Genomic DNA, 17374 nt, shown 5'->3' with positions numbered 1-17374 from the left:
GACGCCTTACAATGCACATCTATATCTGTAAATGATATCATTGCTTTCAATCCAACTCTTAAAGTTGCATTTGCTTCAGATTCAAATCCACCGACAAATAAATTTGTTCCATGGAATGAACCATTCACTATGATAACGAAGGCAGTAGAAGCTAGTGGAACAGTTACTATTACACTGTAACCCAGCAACTATTTGAACAAAGATGGATTTTATGAATGTTTCATTCATCCAAGTCATTCTCTTTAGACCCTAACATTTATACAGAACTTGTAGAACATTATACAAACGAGGCTTTATGTTTTCCTGTTAAAGTTATGGATTGGATTCTATGGACGGTTCATTCTCAAAGAATACAGATAGTTCAAGTGCAACATTTACAGCAGCTTATACGCTATTAATGTTAAAAGTATTTGGGCACTATTTAGAAAGAAAGACAACTATTATGTTAATTTTGAGAACCCTAAGTTTAAATATCTTCAGCTTTCCATGGGAGCTTATGGAAATATGCCTGCAGAACCTGAAAAATCATATGGACCTGTATTTTATGAAATGGTTGCGAACGCCTGCAATACAAACAACGATATGATAGGATTTAATGAAGATGTTATGAGGTCATTGGTGGATGATGGTAGTGTGGAACATAAATGGATAGCTATGACAACACACATTTTTTATGTGGTTTTCCAACAGAAGTGGACTTTTGCTTCCAGCAAGGTCAAACATCTACTGCTCCAATAACATACAAATTGTCTGTTAAAGGACCTATTGAACTAGCAACTGAAAATGTACCAAAGCCACTTATTGGATTTATGAGGGATTGTTGCTTTGCCATTCAGGTGCGTGCTAATGGCATCCCATAATAAGATTAGATGACTATAACTTAGCTACGGACGACAGTGAGGAATAAAGGATGAACGTTTATTTTAAAGCTTATAAATGAGTTCTTCATCAAGCTCTCGTGAACCTTCACCATCTATGAAACAAATTTTACCAAACGATTATGGAGCACCTATTGAATATTTCTTACGAGCGCACAATGGCAAAGAGCAGTCTCACCAAGGTTAGGTGTTCCACCAGCTCCTGTCAAAAATAGCATTTGGTCAAGTCCTTATATAAGATATGGTCTCCCACTAGGTTTGCTAGCTACAGCAGGAGCAGTTATGATGTTGAAAAGAAATAAAGCAAATGTTGTAAATAATACTGAAGTAGCTGAAGTTAAACAAACTCCAACACCTTCACAAGCAAAACCTTCAATGACTCCTGAACCTATGGAAGTACAAACTCCTGTTCAAAAGTCAACTCCTAAACTCCAACATTTAAACCAGAACCTACTCCTCAAATAAATCGTAAAACTCCTGCGTTTCCTTACTGAAAAAATAACGTTATTTTTATTTAATATTAAAATTTTTATTTGATTGAAATGACAAATAAAGTCACTGAAGCAATGAAACAAAAGTTTTTGGTAGGAATACATTAATCAGGAACTATTCCAGAAGGTTTTTACATTCATACTATGAAGGATGGTAGAGTTCAGTTTAGAAAGATAAAGCAACCATTAGATAGAGAAGGTATATTAAGGAAGATTAAACTTCATGAGGACAACATTGCTGAACTTAGGAAGAAGTTAGAAGAGTTGGAGAAAGGAAGAGAGTTATAAAGCAATGAATTCAAACAGGGTGAAAAACAGGTGAAAAAAGAGGTGAGATCTCACCACTTCACCTAAATTTATTTTTGTGCTATGTTTTCATACGTGTGAGGGTGGTGATATCATTAATTTTTAAGTTTATTTTTAAAATTATTTTTATATAAATGACGAAAACTATTGAGATAACAAACTACAACGGTCATGAGTTCAAGAATTTGTTCTTCGTTCCTCGTGAAAATACATTCTATCAGATACGAGGGAGAAAGGGTAAAGTTAGTTTGAGCGTTTTATGACTACAAGCATAATGGAAAGTTTATACAAGCATATGATACAAACGGTAAGGGTGTTTCATTAGCTTTGTCAAAACTTACTAACATTTATTTTGACAGTGACTTTGACCTATATGAAGAAGAAAGTGAGTCAGAAGATTATGAGCTGTTATGTGAAGCACAGCAATGGGAGGAGTTGCAATACTTTTGTAAGTGAGAACGTTTATTTTTTACATTAGTGAGGTGAAGTGGTTGGTGGCTTTGTAAAGTGTCAAATTCACAAGTATTGGGTAAGGTGGAACGCAGTGCCGCCGTACCCATGACTTGTATACTAACTCTGAGGCACTGCGCGCCTCCTTACCCATTATATGTGAATTTGACACTTTACGAAACCGTTAACGTATATTTTACAACACAAACGACAACACTAACTTAACCTTAAATATTTACAAAGCCACCAACCACTTCACCTCACTAACGTTTTCACAAACGACTTCACTACTGTAAAAAATAAACGTTCTCACTTACAAAAGTATTGCAACTCTTCCCATTGCTGTGCTTCACACAATACTTCATATTCTTCAGTATCGCTGCTGTCGCTCCAATCGTCAGAGTCAAAGTCACTGTCAAAATAAATGTTAGTAAGCTTTGACAAAGCTAATGAAACACGCTTACCGTTTGTATCATATGCTTGTATAAACTTTCCATTATGCTTGTAGTCATAAACGCTCAAACTAACTTTACCCTTTCTCCCTCGTATCTGATAGAATGTATTTTCACGAGGAACGAAGAACAAATTCTTGAACTCATGACCGTTGTAGTTTGTTATCTCAATAGTTTTCGTCATTTATATAAAAATAATTTTAAAAATAAACTTAAAAATTAATGATATCCACCACTCACACGTATGAAAACATAGCACAAAAATAAATTTAGGTGAAGTGGTGAGATCTCACCTCTTTTTTCACCTGTTTTTTCACCCTGTTGAATTCATTGCTTTATAACTCTCTTCCTTTCTCCAACTCTTCTAACTTCTTCCTAAGTTCAGCAATGTTGTCCTCATGAAGTTTAATCTTCCTTATATTCCTTCTTATCTAATGGTTGCTTTATCTTTCTAAACTGAACTCTACCATCCTTCATAGTATGAATGTAAAAACCTTCTGGAATAGTTCCTGATTTAATGTATTCTACCAAAAACTTTTGTTTCATTGCTTCAGTGACTTTATTTGTCATTTCAATCAAATAAAAATTTTAATATTAAATAAAAATAACGTTATTTTTTCAGTAAGGAAACGCAGGAGTTTTACGATTTATTTGAGGAGTAGGTTCTGGTTTAAATGTTGGAGTCGGTTTAGGAGTTGACTTTTGAACAGGAGTTTGTACTTCCATAGGTTCAGGAGTCATTGAAGGTTTTGCTTGTGAAGGTGTTGGAGTTTGTTTAACTTCAGCTACTTCAGTATTATTTACAACATTTGCTTTATTTCTTTTCAACATCATAACTGCTCCTGCTGTAGCTAGCAAACCTAGTGGGAGACCATATCTTATATAAGGACTTGACCAAATGCTATTTTTGACAGGAGCTGGTGGAACACCTAACCTTGGTGAGACTGCTCTTTGCCATTGTGCAGCTCGTAAGAAATATTCAATAGGTGCTCCATAATCGTTTGGTAAAATTTGTTTCATAGATGGTGAAGGTTCACGAGAGCTTGATGAAGAACTCATTTATAAGCTTTAAAATAAACGTTCATCCTTTATTCCTCACTGTCGTCCGTAGCTAAGTTATAGTCATCTAATCTTATTATGGGGATGCCATTAGCACGCACCTGAATGGCAAAGCAACAATCCCTCATAAATCCAATAAGTGGCTTTGGTACATTTTCAGTTGCTAGTTCAATAGGTCCTTTAACAGACAATTTGTATGTTATTGGAGCAGTAGATGTTTGACCTTGCTGGAAGCAAAAGTCCACTTCTGTTGGAAAACCACATAAGAAATGTGTGTTGTCATAGCTATCCCATTTATGTTCCACACTACCATCATCCACCAATGACCTCATAACATCTTCATTAAATCCTATCATATCATTGTTTGTATTGCAGGCGTTCGCAACCATTTCATAAAATACAGGTCCATATGATTTTTCAGGTTCTGCAGGCATATTTCCATAAGCTCCCATGGAAAGCTGAAGATATTTAAACTTAGGGTTCTCAAAATTAACATAATAGTTGTCTTTCTTTCTAAATAGTGCCCAAATACTTTTAACATTAATAGGCGTATAAGCTGCTGTAAATGTTGCACTTGAACTATCTGTATTCTTTGAGAATGAACCGTCCATAGGAATCCAATCCATAACTTTAACAGGAAAACATAAAGCCTCGTTTGTATAATGTTCTACAAGTTCTGTATAAATGTTAGGGTCTAAAGAGAATGACTTTGGATGAATGAAACATTCATTAAAATCCATCTTTGTTCGAAATAGTTGCTGGGTTACAGTTGTAATAGTAACTGTTCCACTAGCTTCTACTGCCTTCGTTATCATAGTGAATGGTTCATTCCATGGAACAAATTTATTTGTCGGTGGATTTGAATCTGAAGCAAATGCAACTTTAAGAGTTGGATTGAAAGCAATGATATCATTTACAGATATAGATGTGCATTGTAAGGCGTCGCTACTGAACTTTACTTTAAGCTGAATGTTTCCTGCAAAAGCTGGAATAAATCGAATAGCTTCTAATGGAAGGAATCTTCTAACAGGAATTCTTAAACGAAGCTTAAAATCAAATGATTTTCCTGCTGTAATTGGACCACTAACAATTTGTCCTGTTCTGCATGTTCCCGAATGACTCCATACATCTTCATGTCGAGTCTTTGAGAAAACATCTACTTTCTTTATTTGTTCGGTAGTTTGTGAGTTTGAAGTTATATATGCTTCTTCTCTTGCGTTGTCTTGAGAATATACGATACGACCATTTGCAAGGATTTGATATCCAGCAACTGCATAGAAAGCGTCATCGAAACCAATCCAAGATCCTGGTGGGTTTGTTTTATTGGAACCTGAACCAATTTCTTTATCTACAATAAATTGACCTTCCATTTTATACGTAATGAATATATTGTAAAGGTCCAACATATTTTCACCAGGAGGTGAGAGATTGAATGTTACCCATGTGTTATCTTTAGCAGTTCCAGGTTGTGATGGAATTTTTGCGTCAGAATATTTTCTATTAGTGTCACCAATTTGAACTGCATTGTCTATGATATCGAAATATGAGCGAATCTGATGAATATGCTCTGCTGGAGTAAATTCGTTTAGCTGTTCGTTCTGCATGTATTTACTTCAGATAAAAATATCTATTTACTTCATTATTCTCACTCTTCTTCTTGGCATTCGTGGTTGAAGTTGTTTCTTGACATTTTCAATGAACTGTACATTCTCTTTTGCCCCAACTTCTTTCACTGGCGGGTCAGGATTCTTTGACTCGGTTTGTTTTTCAATGAAATTCACGAACTTTGCAATAAGCTCTTGGTTCGTTATTGAAAGTACATCTGGCTTCTTTTCTTCTGGTTCTTTTGGTGGCTCAGTTTGAACAGAAGGTTTTATATGGGCTTCGTGGACTTCACCCTTGCCATACACCTTAATGTTGTCGCTTTCTGCATTCGCTAATGGAACCTTTCTTTTTCTTACGTATATTTTACCATCTTTACTCTGACTTACGTAATAGAAAGGATGTTGTATTCCTCTTGCGTCATTTAATATAATAGACTCTCGCTCTGATTTTGACAAGCTCATTTTACATCGGTTAAAGTTTTAATTTTGTTTTTTATCTGCAGTCAAATGACTCAGACAAGCCCTACGGACAAGACCCAAGGGGTCATAGATGTTGAAGCATTGAAGAAAGAAATTCGTGAGCAAATTTTATCCGAACTGAAGGAACAAAAACAAGAACAAAAGCCAGAGAGACCAAAGAGAAAACTTAGTGAAAAACAACTTGCTGCATTAGCTGCTGGAAGACAAAAGAACCCAAGACTACTGGCGAAAAAAGCTAGAGAAGAAGCTGAAGCAAAAGCTAAAGAAGCTGAAGCAAAGAAAGAGTAAATGGTTTATTTTTATCGGAACTAAATGTATAGACAAATACCTTTATCTGTTGCGTTCAGTAGTGAAAACCCTGACGTCAAAATAAAGGGGAACAGAGTAACGTTTAAGTTTCCAACAGACTGGATTGTGAACATAAATGAAGAGAAGTACATTGGCATAACATCTATGTATATAACACGTGATTTCAGAAAGGTTGACTTTATACTTCAAGTCGAGATAGAAAATGACGAACAGTCTTTAAGCGCCCAAAACATTCACATATACAAATACTTTAAAAACAGTACAACATTGCAACAATGTATGATTTCATTTAATGAAATGTTCGAGAAAAAGTTTAACATTGAAGTACAAACTTTACAGCCTTTACGTGAGTTTCTTGCACAACTGAAAGAAGAAGGTAGTCAGCCACAACTTATAGACTTTCATTATGAATTTAATGAAAATGAAGATGGAACTCATGACTGTCAGTTTGTTATATATTCACCATTCAATGAAGTAGCTAAAAAGAAAGAAAATCCATTACGTATAAGATTTCAAATCTCTGAACCAAGTGATGATTTCAAGAATGTTTTCAATTATGATGCAATGCTTCCGAGGAAAAATGAATTTTCAAAGATTGTAACACCTGGCATTTGGGATAGAAAGCAAGCTATATTATATTCAAACTTAAGTAAGGGAGTTGAAAATGAGTTCATTGGTCATACAAGAACTTCACCACTTCCTAACCCTAAATACTATAAATTAACTGGCTTCAATCGTGAGTTTTGGATAGACATGTTCTCCACTCATGACCATAACTGCCCAGTGTTCTTACCTCCAGACCATAAGGACTGTCTCTACATTGAAGCACAACTCTTAAACTCTACCATCGCAGTATTGTAAATGACCACATGGGCTTCGCCCTTGCCGCTAGCGGCTTATTTTTATCACGAATGACCTCATTGCTGACAAAAATAAATGACCTCAGAACTTCAACTTACGAATAAAGCTTGTTTTAGTCGTTATTGAGAAGTTAAACTTCTCTTCAAAGCAAGGTTGACATGACTTACATAAGTCAAATCCAATCTCTTGACCGTCATAAAGTGCTTTGTAAAGTTTCATTAAACTGAACTCAGAGTCTTTGTCATATGTTCCTTGCGGAACCATTAAACCTTTATCTTCATCATAGAAACACTGAACAGAGTCAGGAAACATTTCATTAGCGGTTAAAGCAATAACATCTTGCTTCACGCCTTTCATTCTGCAGTGAAATGCAACTTCATTTAAATCATTCGTGAGTAAGTCTATGTAAGTCTTCTTTCCACAAAATATTGACTTGTATGCTAAACTTTGTTTATCTTTTGTGATTTCTGCAAAGTCGCTATGAAATTGACCAAGGTTTTTACCAATGAGAACTCTTCCATAACGTTTCTCAAACTCTTCAGCTAAACGAGGGATATCTTCATTGTAGAGATGCATACTGTCCGTATCGCTATAAAAGATGTCCATTCCCATATCTTCAGCAGTACAGAATACTTCACACATTATTCTCTTCGACATTGACAGAATGTTAACACCAAGTGGACAGAAGTTAAAGTGTCTGCAAATACTTTTCGTTAGCTTGAAAATAGTTTTATCTGAACCATCCAAACCTTCGAACTTCACTATATGGTTGTAGTTTCTGATGGCATATCTTATAGCATCTTTGTCATTTACTATGGTTATTTTTGACTCAATAGGAGATAGAATAGTTTTGCCATAAATACTGTTCAGAATGAGCTTTATATTTTCTTGCAAAGGATTTCCTTCTTTCTTATACTTTAACCTTAACTCAAACAACTTCTTTACTTCATCTCTTATTCTAATATCTCTGTTTCCATCGTAATAGTATCCTTGCAACACTTCACATTTGACACCTTGATATTTTATGAGGTCTTGTAATGTTATATGGTCAACATACATTAAACAGCAAGTGTTTGAACTTCTGGGAACGTTAAGTTCTGGATTTAGTTCAGGGTCACAAACTATTAAAGGAAAGTGTCTATGTATTCCAATCTCTGTTATCTTAATGAGAACAAAGAAGCCAGACATAAACTTTTCACCAATGGGTTCCTTTTGGTCGTCATCGAATAAATGTCTCATGAGATACTCTGTGCTTAACATTTCTTTCTTCATAACCTTTGGAATACCTTCTAAAGTATAAAGTCTTGCTATAGCTGATGGATATAATGAAACAGCGTCGAAGTCAGCAATGAGTTTCTTTTCGCTCTTTTGTTTAATGTTATCTGACAGCATACATCTTCCACCTTGAATACAGCATGAAATAAATTCTCTTGGTTTATTTGAGAGGTCATATAAATTTCCATTCGGGAAGTACACTCTGTTCTCAAATAATTTGTTAGCAATTGAACAAATACTAACGTAGTCATAAACGTTTAAATCAAACTCTTTCAATATATCATTTCTGAACTTAACAAAACCTTCTCTTAAAATTCTTACATCTTGTTTGCAATAAAATGTGCTATACTTTTCTAAATCGAAGTGGTTCTCATCTATTCTGCAGTTTTCGATTAAATCTATGTTTTTCATGAATGTATCCGCATCCTGGATAAACTTACACGCTTCAGAAATGACACCAGTTCTGTTGTCATTTGCTAACAAAACACTGCTGTAGTAGTTGTATGGAAATACTTCTTTCGGTCCTGTTTGTAAGTTAAACATAGCAGGAAATAGTTTAAGCTTCTTATTTATAACACTGTAAGAGTCTTTTATAATAATTGCCCTTCCTTTATATAAGCCAGTTATTTGCATTGTTCGTGAACCTTTAATGATGGGAGTTCCTTTCACTTCTGTCATGTGTCTTAAGATGAAGTTTATATCATAACTGAGGTTATGGAAATATATTAAACTCTTGTCAGGAAGTCGTTCCAAAAATTCTGTTGCACAGTTCTGACCCCAAATGCTTTCACTAATCTCCATCTTCACTGTCATAACAATGTTAAAGCTTTATGAAAGCCATCAGTACTGCACTCAAAGTCAGCAAAGAAAACGTGCTCAGGAATGAACTTACATTTAGCTTTATTTACTTCTTTTGACTCGGCTTTCTTCTTCAGTTGTACACAATACTTTGGAGCATATGTCAAATCTTTAAATGGTGCAAGGTTCTGTTTATATAAGTCAGTCGTATATGTGAAAAGTTCTCCATAAGAAATAGGTTCGAAATATTTGCACTCCCACAATGTTTTCATAACATCCCATAACGGTGTTGTTCTATCATAACGAACTACATATTTATCTTCTCTCTTTGTATAAATCTTCATCTGTTTCTCAATGTTCATTCCACCACACTCCTTCAAGATTTCTATATAGTTGCGAATGAAATATGTTGTCATTGGTAATCTTTCATTTAGCATGTAGTGGTCTTCAACAAGAAGTAAGTCAATAGTTCTAACAGTTTCACATTCTTTTGGTATGTATCTCTTTATTTCATTATGTCTTGAGTCATTGAAATAACCAATGGTAACATTAAATGCTATACCTGTTGCGTCAGAAATTTCTTGTACTTTACTTTGAGGAAAGTCTCTAACACGAATGACTTCTCTCATGTGGTCAATAGTTTCTTCATTTACTCCAGCCTGAATGCAAGCATAAACGAAACAATTGTCTTCTGTCATAAGTGTTGCAGTTCTTTTGTTCAGTTCATTGAAGATTTGGTAGCGCTCAAGATTTATAGGTAATGTGCAAAGATACTTCCAGAACTGACCGCTTCTCTTCTTATAAAACTTCTTTTCACCATTATCTTTCCAAAAGCTTTCTATAAGTGCTGGGTTTCCTGTTTGCTTAAGAGCTTCCAAAATGGCTTTCTGGTCATTTGTCAGTGTGCTTTCATCTCTATATGGTCTCTTTTTTGGTTTGCCTTTCTTTACATCTGACATCGTTAAGCCTTCATATTCTGTTAAATCATACATCTTTATTTCAGTAAGATTCTTTATGTTTGTCAAGAAGAAGTCATAGTGCATTTCAACAATACCTGCAGCATTTGCTTCTATCTCTGATATAAAGTTCTCCTTCAAGAGCTGATGTAGTAATGTTCCAATATTATTGAGGTTTAACGTAGAACATTCATACTTTCCACCAAGTTTATAACATACCATCCATCTTTGTTGGGAGTTTATTTTAATCTTCTCTAAGAGTCTCATGAAAACCTTACCGAAATGTTTGTGTAAGTAGTCTCTGTTTGGTTCATCTAAAGCTTCGATGTTAAAGTCAATGAGTCTATTGCCTGTCTTAACATTCCTCTTCCTATTCTCTTCATCTTTCTTTAACCATCTCTCACCTTCTTTTGGTTTGTCGTCAATGGAACGAAGGACATCGTTAGCTTTGCGAACTTGTTCTATAGCGCTCTTAAACATCTCTCTTTTCTGTTGTTTCAGTGTGTCGTCTCTTCTTCTTGTTTCACCAACGTTTGCATTTGTTATGTCAAACATTTCTCTTCTTACTTCATGAGGTACTGAATGTCTATGATATAAGTCAATAGCAACGTCATTTAAAGGAAATGCTCTTGCATGGACTTCGTCCTCGCCGCGTTGCGGCTTTATGAACTCATGAATTCTATCATAACTTATTGCACCATTATAGTCATTGAGGATGTCAGCGAGTGCTTTTTTGTTTGTTGCGTAATGCTTTGCAACATCTATATTAGCTTCTGTAAGAAGTTGTTTTATTTCCGAGTGTTCTAACTTAGACAACTTCCGATACATCTTTAGTAGGAAATAAAAAAATATTTTTTGAAAAAATTAGATTAGATTTTTTTAAGTTATTTTTCAAAATAATTTAATATTTTTATTTTAATGAAACACATGCAAGATTGCAAGTTCTTTTCATACAATGCTCTCGCTACTGCCATCATGAATGAGTTCAATAATGCTTCAAATGTTAATGTTATCTTTAACAAGAAGTTTGTGAAAGAATCTAAGTTTGGTCAGTATGTCAGACCATTAGCTATCGTCATTGACCGCAAACGTTATACTTCACAAGAGTTAGCAGTAGTTTTGAAACAAAAGAGTTTCTTCGTGAATGTCAAAGATACTCATTATACTGTTATAAAGAACTCTAATATTGACTTCTTCAGTATTGCTTTAAATCTTTCCGAACAGAAAGAAAATAAGAAGGGTGAAACATCTGTGAAATATTATCCTTCATCTCTGAAGACAATAACGAACAAAGATGTTATACAAAAGTTCTTACCAAAGGTTGAAGAAGCTTCTATTGACATTGACGAAGGAAGTGAAATGGTTGAAGAAATAGACCCTGACGCTTTATAAGAAAATTTATTTTTGAATAACTGATGGTGTTACCACGTCACTATGTCACCACGTCACCATGTGTCACCAGGTTAATTAACTTCTCTTAAAATTACTGACAACATGACATTTTGACAACACAGCAGGATTAATGTTATCGTTAATGTTATCAGTGTCGAACATAATTGACATGGAGCATTTATGTTATCGTTAATGTTATCGTTAATGTTATCGTTTATGTTATCGTTAATGTTATCGTTTATGTTATCGTTAATGTTATCGTTAATGTTATCAGTGTCGAACATAATTGACGAAGAGAGAATCGTCTGATCGTCAAGTTTATTAGTTAACGGGAGGGTTAGATATATTCCATCACAACTGAAAAATGATGACAACATGACATTTTGACAACAGTCCAGGATTAATGTTATCGTTAATGTTTTCAGTGTCGATCATAATTGACGAAGGGTTTTGTTTTTTATCGTGGTTTTCTCCACTATGGTCCTAACGTGGCACCCGACGAGATTTTTTTTCATTCTTCCTCTTTGAAGTTATTGAAATATTCTGTTATTTTTTCCTTCAGTAATGTTAAGTCTTCTTTGAATGTAAGTATTGTGCAACCTTTGATGTCATAGTGTGTTTGAGGAAGAGTATTTTTGACAATTTCCTTTATTTGCTCATTCGGTGTCATTGAAATCGGTAAGTTTTCACGATAGAACCAGTTTCTGTCAGATTTATATATCTTAGCTAAGTCATAAAAGCTCTTGTTGTTTCTTCTGACTAAATGTAACATAACCATATCTTTATCTTCTTCTTTCTCCAACTCTTCAGTATATATCATATACTTATAACTCTTTCCTTTCCTTTTGGACTAGAGTGGTATTCTTTTCTGTATGCTTTTGTCTTTGGATTCAATGACTTCATCTTTTGCATGAAGTTTTCTTTTCCAACTCTCCACGTTCTGCTTTATATAGTTCATCTAACATCATGAAAATATAACAAGCATAACGAGGTGAAGCCCACATTGCTACAGCGTTTACTAAAGTCTATGAACATAATAACCTTTCAAACCAGGAGCCAAATTCTTGCGATTTTCGTACGGAATCTCTTCTCTCGGTTTTCCGAGGGAAGCAATCATATGAGGAAATTCTTCTAAAAGTTCTTTTCTGTTGGCTTCAAACCAATGATATGCTTGCTTTGTAGAACGAAGAGCGTTCATTATACTTTGCATCTGGTACATATCGTCTTTGACCGAACGAATGAGACGTAACTGTTTGTTATACTGTATGTACTCGTATTCTTCATTTATGGCTTCATGAACGATAGCAATTGTTGTGTTCTCTGATGTTGACATTACTGTCTTTACATACAAGATAAAAAATTTTGTTAGAAAAAATTAGCGTTATTTTCTGACTTTCACAAAAGACCAAAAATAAACGCTTTACATGTATTTTTCAGCAACTTCGTCAAATAATTTTATAGCTTTATCTATCTCATCTACTTCAAACGTTTCTTTACCTTTCGTGGGAGCACCATACATTTTCTCAAAAACTTCAAGCAGTTCTGTTTCAGCAGCTCTCATATCATTAACAAACACAACCTTGACTCTATTGACTGTACTGTCATATCTTTGAGTTATATTATATGTTCTTCCTATCTTATATCTCTTTGTATTGAAGTCCTTCGGTTTCTGAACGATGTAAAGTAAGCCTTCACTGCAACGTTCCGTATCGAATGAACCATAAGTTATGAAGTTATATCCAACAACTGGGTCAATCCATAGAAGAATTATTGGTATAAGACTTTTGTCAATGAGATATGCTGTAGTTCCATAGAATCTTACCGATATCATAAGCTCAGGATTTCTTGTCAAAATTTTCTGAGTTGAAGCATTTCTAACCCAGTCGTTTGTTTTCTTTCCAGATGGAGATATAATGTCTGACAAAGAATATTTGTTGTATTTCTTACAGTATCTTACGTTTAAATCACCAATTCTAACCACTTTGGTGTCATTGTCTATCTTTCTAACTGTTTCAAACTCAATGTTTGACATTACTGTCTTTACATACAAAATAAAAATTTTTCTTAGAAAAAAATTAGCGTTATTTTTCTAACTAATGAAATTCATTATTTTTGTCTTTCCAGTACTCCCGCTCTAATCGGGACTGTTGTCTAAATGTCATGTTGTCATCATTTTTTAAAGAAGTTAATTAACCTGGTGACATGGTGACGTAGTGACACTGAAAACATTCATGAAAACATTAACGAAACATTAACGTAAACATTAACGATAAAATATATTTAGTTCATAAGAATTTTCTTATTCTTTCTGGCATATTTTTGTCTTTCCAGTACTCCCGCTCTAATGGTCCCCGATGTGTTGGCTTCGACTCTCTCAAGTTCTTAGATGGTATAACATCTTCAATGCCTCCTTCATATCTTACTTTATAAGTGTCATCGTTTGTGTTATAGCCAAGTATTTCAATAACCACTCCTCGCTTTGCTTCGTCAATGGTTTCAGCAAGTTTGCCATTACTACTTTCAACTAATTTATGACGAGGATAAAAAGCAATGGAGTCGTCAGCAGCTTTTATAAGATATCCATTACCTTGCGTAGAGTCTACGATATAATAATTTCGACTTAACCTTAAACGTTTCTTTGTCAACGGTTTGTCGTCAAGAACTACAAGAACTTTTGTACCAGGAATGAGGGTAAATTGTGTTGAATTTCTGATATTTTGTGTTTGACTTCGTTTCTTTTGTATATATACTTTCTTCTTGTTGTTGTGTCATTGAATTTGGTGTATGTCCTGTTGTAGAGTGTGTTGAGGAATTATATACTTCGAGAAAATGTTTCATTGTTTCTTCGGTAAAGTCTCGCTCTTGGTTTAAATCTCTGAGCGTTCTTATGAAGCGGTTTATGATGCCGAGTATGTTATGGTTATGGTCTTCAGTAGTGTAGTGAGTTATGTTATGCTTAATGAGAAAATCTGTGATTTCATTGCTGAGGTATGCACTGTCTTGGTCTGATGTTAAAGTACTTGGGCTATGTTCTGCTACAAACTTTTGTAAAACTCTTAACACTTCACGAGTTCCTTTATTTTTCATTGGATATGCATATGCTTTGCGAGTGTTAACATTAATGAAGATGAGGAATGGTTTATGTCCTCCTTTTCTGCTTTGAATGAGAGTGTCAAATTGGTATGCGTCAGGAGTGTTGGAGTAAATTGGTAAAAAGTAGTCGTAAGGGTTTATTTTTGTTTGATGTACAACATTTTTGTCAAAGAACCTTTTCACTTCAGCTCTGTTAGTAAATCCCCAACTCTTTGCAGCTTCATTGAACTTCTTAAATGACCTCCATGGATGTTGTTCGAATACTTCTTTCAAGCTCATTTATGTAAAGTTAAAGATTTTATTCAAGACGGTAAGCCTTGACCCAAAGGTCTGGGCTCAAGCACATTCAATGAACGCGGTACCATGCGAATACAGTCACAAATGGTGGCATGTAATCTTTACCCAAGCCTGTTGGATTTGTTGTGAAAGTATGGACATGATTTCCTCCTGGTTCAGTTTGTCAAAAAGTCTTTTTTGCTGAATTGTTATAAGATGGAGATAAAACATCATTGCCAGCTTCATAGTCTGAGTTGTATAATGGGTGGTCTCTTAATGAGTGGCTATGGTCGCCAGAAAAGTTTGTCGTTCCTGTATGAGTGTGCGGTGGAAGGTTTGCTTCTTTAATTTTCTTTGAACCACCGGCTTGTTTTGAATTATTAGTACAATATAAGAATTTGTCTACAATCTGCTTCCATGTACCAAAACCCAGAACTGTTGCTGGATTTGTTGAGTTCATTGACGTATAAATAGAGCCTGTAGGATATAATGTTTGAAGTATTTCAGTCTTTAATGTTTGAAGCTCTGTTTTGTCAGCTTTCTTATCATATAAATCTTGAGCAGTGAATTTAACATTATTTTCATCATCCGTGACATAAACATTTTTACAGTTAATGTCTTTCTTCGTTGTTATGTTTTCATTCGATGTTAAACCTTGTGGAAAGTTAGGAGGTTTATAATGTAATGCATCCCCACCAGTTCCTTCAATACTTTCTATAGCAACAGTTGAGAAGGATTTATGTGTATGGTTCTTGTCAGCTTTCTTGTCTAACATTGCGGGTAGTTCATATGCTTCAAAGTTTCTGACATGACCTTCAATGTTCATACATTTGTTATTTAAACTATTAAGAGTATCTTTTACGCTTGTACTTGGATTCTCTAAAGGTGCACTTGAACCAAGGGTATAGTTCAATATTATGTCGTCTGCTCTAACAGTAGTGAAGGATTCATGTGTATGGTTTTTGTCTGCTTTACTGTCTAAAGAAGTTTGAAGTTCATTTATATCGGAGATATTGTGTTTATGAGATTTCAAAACTTTGTTCGTTGCTTCAAGTTCAACTTTGTCAGCTTTACTTTTAATAGCATCTTCAAACGTTATTTTTGACTTAACTCTCAAAGTAAATCTTGGTTCAACTAATACACCGTTAACAAAGAAGTATGAAGCATAAATTTCATTGTTATAACCAAATGCTTCTGGTGCTTTACCTGTGTCATACTGTACAGTACAGTGTATGTCATAACCTTTAGCACGAATGAATTTATATCTTCTTTCATTAACATCTTCAGTGCTTATTTGTTCATCCTGTGTTAAATATCCGTGGTAGTCCGTTATAATCTGTTCGTCTGAACTTATATAATGAACATGGTTTTTATCTGCTTTTTCGGCTAATTTCTCTTCTATCTCATTTATTTCAAGTTCATGCCTACCACCACCTCCCGAAGAAGTATTTTTCTTCAGCTCTTGAAGAACGTCCACTTCGCCATCTTTGGTGTCAATAATGAGACTTTGAGTTAAAATCTTTCCTGTCTTAATGGATGTTTGTAAAACTTCTTCTTCTTCACCGTGTTCGGGGTCATGGTCGTCATCATATCTTGTGAAATCAGAGATGTTGTCATACATTAAGCATATCTGTCTCAAAAGTTCTGCTATTTGAAACTGGAACGAAAGATATACAGAACTTTCATCATCTCCTAAAGTCAAGTCTGCTTTCTTAAGTATTTCTTGAATGTATGCAATGAGAACAGAGTACCTTGGAAAATATTTGAACAATATTTCATTAGCTGTTGGTTTTAGTGGTTCTTCTGGAGTTTCTGTTGTTTCAGTTCCTTCTGTAGGTTCTGTTGGAGTTTCTGCATCTCTTGACTTCAATGCTCTTGCTCTCAAAGACCTAAATGTTAGAGCACCAGGTTTTACAAAGGACTTTATAAATGCTTTAATAGTTCCTGGTAAGTTATTGTTAGCATTAAGTAAGTTCCTTATGCTTCCATCATGTACGTCCATAGCACTATGTAAAAAATCTATACTTTTCTTGTAGTCAGCAATAGACTGACTGTGATTTTTTAAAGATTTGTCAATACCTTTAAGCCAATCTTCATGCATGTCTGATACTGAGCCAAGAATATCATTTGCTTCCTTTAGTGTATTTTGTGCTTCTCGTAAAGTATCCAATCCCGTACGTGCATTGTTTGCTATACGTCTTACAGTATCTATTTGACTCCTTGTTTCTTGCATCCAACCAGATAAAGTTTTAATAGTATCCGAACCATTTGAAATGAAGTTCAAAGCATTTTTAACGTCATCTAAAACTTCTTCACCAAGTACTGCCCATATCTTTCCGATTTGGTATTGAAGAACTCCATATGAAGCAGCTGTTAAACCAGTATTTATAAGGTTCCATATCCATGATTTAGCAGTTTTTCCATCCTTTCCATCTTCACCATCCAAACCGTTTTCGCCTTGAGGTCCTTGTATTCCTTGTGGTCCTTGAGGTCCAGTGTCACCCTTCTCTCCTTTCAGTTCATCTTTATGTTCGTTATAATATTCTAATGTCATAAGGTGTACATCATTACTGCTACCAGCAACGCCAAGAATTTGTTTCTCATTCATGACTAAATTCTTTAGGCATTTAATGTTGTCGTCAAATCGAAAGCTCTTTAACAATTCAATGAGAACATTTAATACTTTCACTAATG

The 17374-nt window shown here is 34.7% G+C and overlaps 12 protein-coding genes and 2 pseudogenes across 14 annotated transcripts, besides 3 other annotated features; 3 read left to right on the top strand and 11 right to left on the bottom strand.

The window, feature by feature from the left end:
- Nucleotides 1-2182: part of a mobile genetic element that runs on past the window's edge.
- Nucleotides 1-17374: part of a mobile genetic element that runs on past both edges of the window.
- Nucleotides 1641-2182: a terminal%2Cinverted (terminal inverted repeat of Maverick-1B transposon ID:TVAGG3_0313430).
- On the bottom strand, nt 3196-3636 carry TVAGG3_0313420 (repellent protein 1 family; the record flags this gene model as incomplete). The annotated part of the gene is made up of 1 exon (XM_051229936.1): nt 3196-3636. One exon carries the CDS (start codon nt 3634-3636, stop codon nt 3196-3198), a length of 441 nt encoding a protein of 146 aa, XP_051099666.1.
- On the bottom strand, nt 3666-4451 carry TVAGG3_0313410 (uncharacterized protein; the record flags this gene model as incomplete). The annotated part of the gene is made up of 1 exon (XM_051229935.1): nt 3666-4451. One exon carries the CDS (start codon nt 4449-4451, stop codon nt 3666-3668), a length of 786 nt encoding a protein of 261 aa, XP_051099665.1.
- Nucleotides 5268-5702, bottom strand: TVAGG3_0313400 (uncharacterized protein; the record flags this gene model as incomplete). Its single annotated transcript, XM_051229934.1, has 1 exon — nt 5268-5702. One exon carries the CDS (start codon nt 5700-5702, stop codon nt 5268-5270), a length of 435 nt encoding a protein of 144 aa, XP_051099664.1.
- On the top strand, nt 5748-6008 carry TVAGG3_0313390 (uncharacterized protein; the record flags this gene model as incomplete). The annotated part of the gene is made up of 1 exon (XM_051229933.1): nt 5748-6008. One exon carries the CDS (start codon nt 5748-5750, stop codon nt 6006-6008), a length of 261 nt encoding a protein of 86 aa, XP_051099663.1.
- Nucleotides 6033-6890, top strand: TVAGG3_0313380 (uncharacterized protein; the record flags this gene model as incomplete). Its single annotated transcript, XM_051229932.1, has 1 exon — nt 6033-6890. One exon carries the CDS (start codon nt 6033-6035, stop codon nt 6888-6890), a length of 858 nt encoding a protein of 285 aa, XP_051099662.1.
- TVAGG3_0313370 (organellar and viral DNA polymerase type B) lies at nt 6972-7547 on the bottom strand (the record flags this gene model as incomplete). The annotated part of the gene is made up of 1 exon (XM_051229931.1): nt 6972-7547. The coding sequence occupies one exon, from the start codon at nt 7545-7547 to the stop codon at nt 6972-6974; it is 576 nt and encodes a 191-aa protein (XP_051099661.1).
- On the bottom strand, nt 8089-9400 carry TVAGG3_0313360 (annotated as a pseudogene). Its single transcript has one exon. A coding segment is annotated over exon 1 (1312 nt).
- TVAGG3_0313350 (organellar and viral DNA polymerase type B) lies at nt 9962-10747 on the bottom strand (the record flags this gene model as incomplete). Its single annotated transcript, XM_051229930.1, has 1 exon — nt 9962-10747. A coding segment is annotated over one exon (786 nt), but the record flags the coding sequence as incomplete, so codon positions are not given.
- Nucleotides 10838-11311, top strand: TVAGG3_0313340 (uncharacterized protein; the record flags this gene model as incomplete). The annotated part of the gene is made up of 1 exon (XM_051229929.1): nt 10838-11311. The coding sequence occupies one exon, from the start codon at nt 10838-10840 to the stop codon at nt 11309-11311; it is 474 nt and encodes a 157-aa protein (XP_051099659.1).
- Nucleotides 11823-12131, bottom strand: TVAGG3_0313330 (uncharacterized protein; the record flags this gene model as incomplete). The annotated part of the gene is made up of 1 exon (XM_051229928.1): nt 11823-12131. The coding sequence occupies one exon, from the start codon at nt 12129-12131 to the stop codon at nt 11823-11825; it is 309 nt and encodes a 102-aa protein (XP_051099658.1).
- TVAGG3_0313320 (organellar and viral DNA polymerase type B) lies at nt 12732-13343 on the bottom strand (the record flags this gene model as incomplete). Its single annotated transcript, XM_051229927.1, has 1 exon — nt 12732-13343. One exon carries the CDS (start codon nt 13341-13343, stop codon nt 12732-12734), a length of 612 nt encoding a protein of 203 aa, XP_051099657.1.
- Nucleotides 13597-14149, bottom strand: TVAGG3_0313310 (annotated as a pseudogene). Its single transcript has one exon. A coding segment is annotated over exon 1 (553 nt).
- On the bottom strand, nt 14337-14683 carry TVAGG3_0313300 (integrase core domain containing protein family; the record flags this gene model as incomplete). The annotated part of the gene is made up of 1 exon (XM_051229926.1): nt 14337-14683. A coding segment is annotated over one exon (347 nt), but the record flags the coding sequence as incomplete, so codon positions are not given.
- Nucleotides 14865-17288, bottom strand: TVAGG3_0313290 (organellar and viral DNA polymerase type B; the record flags this gene model as incomplete). Its single annotated transcript, XM_051229925.1, has 1 exon — nt 14865-17288. The coding sequence occupies one exon, from the start codon at nt 17286-17288 to the stop codon at nt 14865-14867; it is 2424 nt and encodes an 807-aa protein (XP_051099655.1).

This window comes from Trichomonas vaginalis, chromosome V (genome assembly GCF_026262505.1).
Source record: "Trichomonas vaginalis G3 chromosome V, whole genome shotgun sequence".
NCBI classification, from domain to species: Eukaryota; Parabasalia; order Trichomonadida; family Trichomonadidae; genus Trichomonas; species Trichomonas vaginalis.
This window is presented reverse-complemented; position numbering and strand designations above follow the sequence as displayed.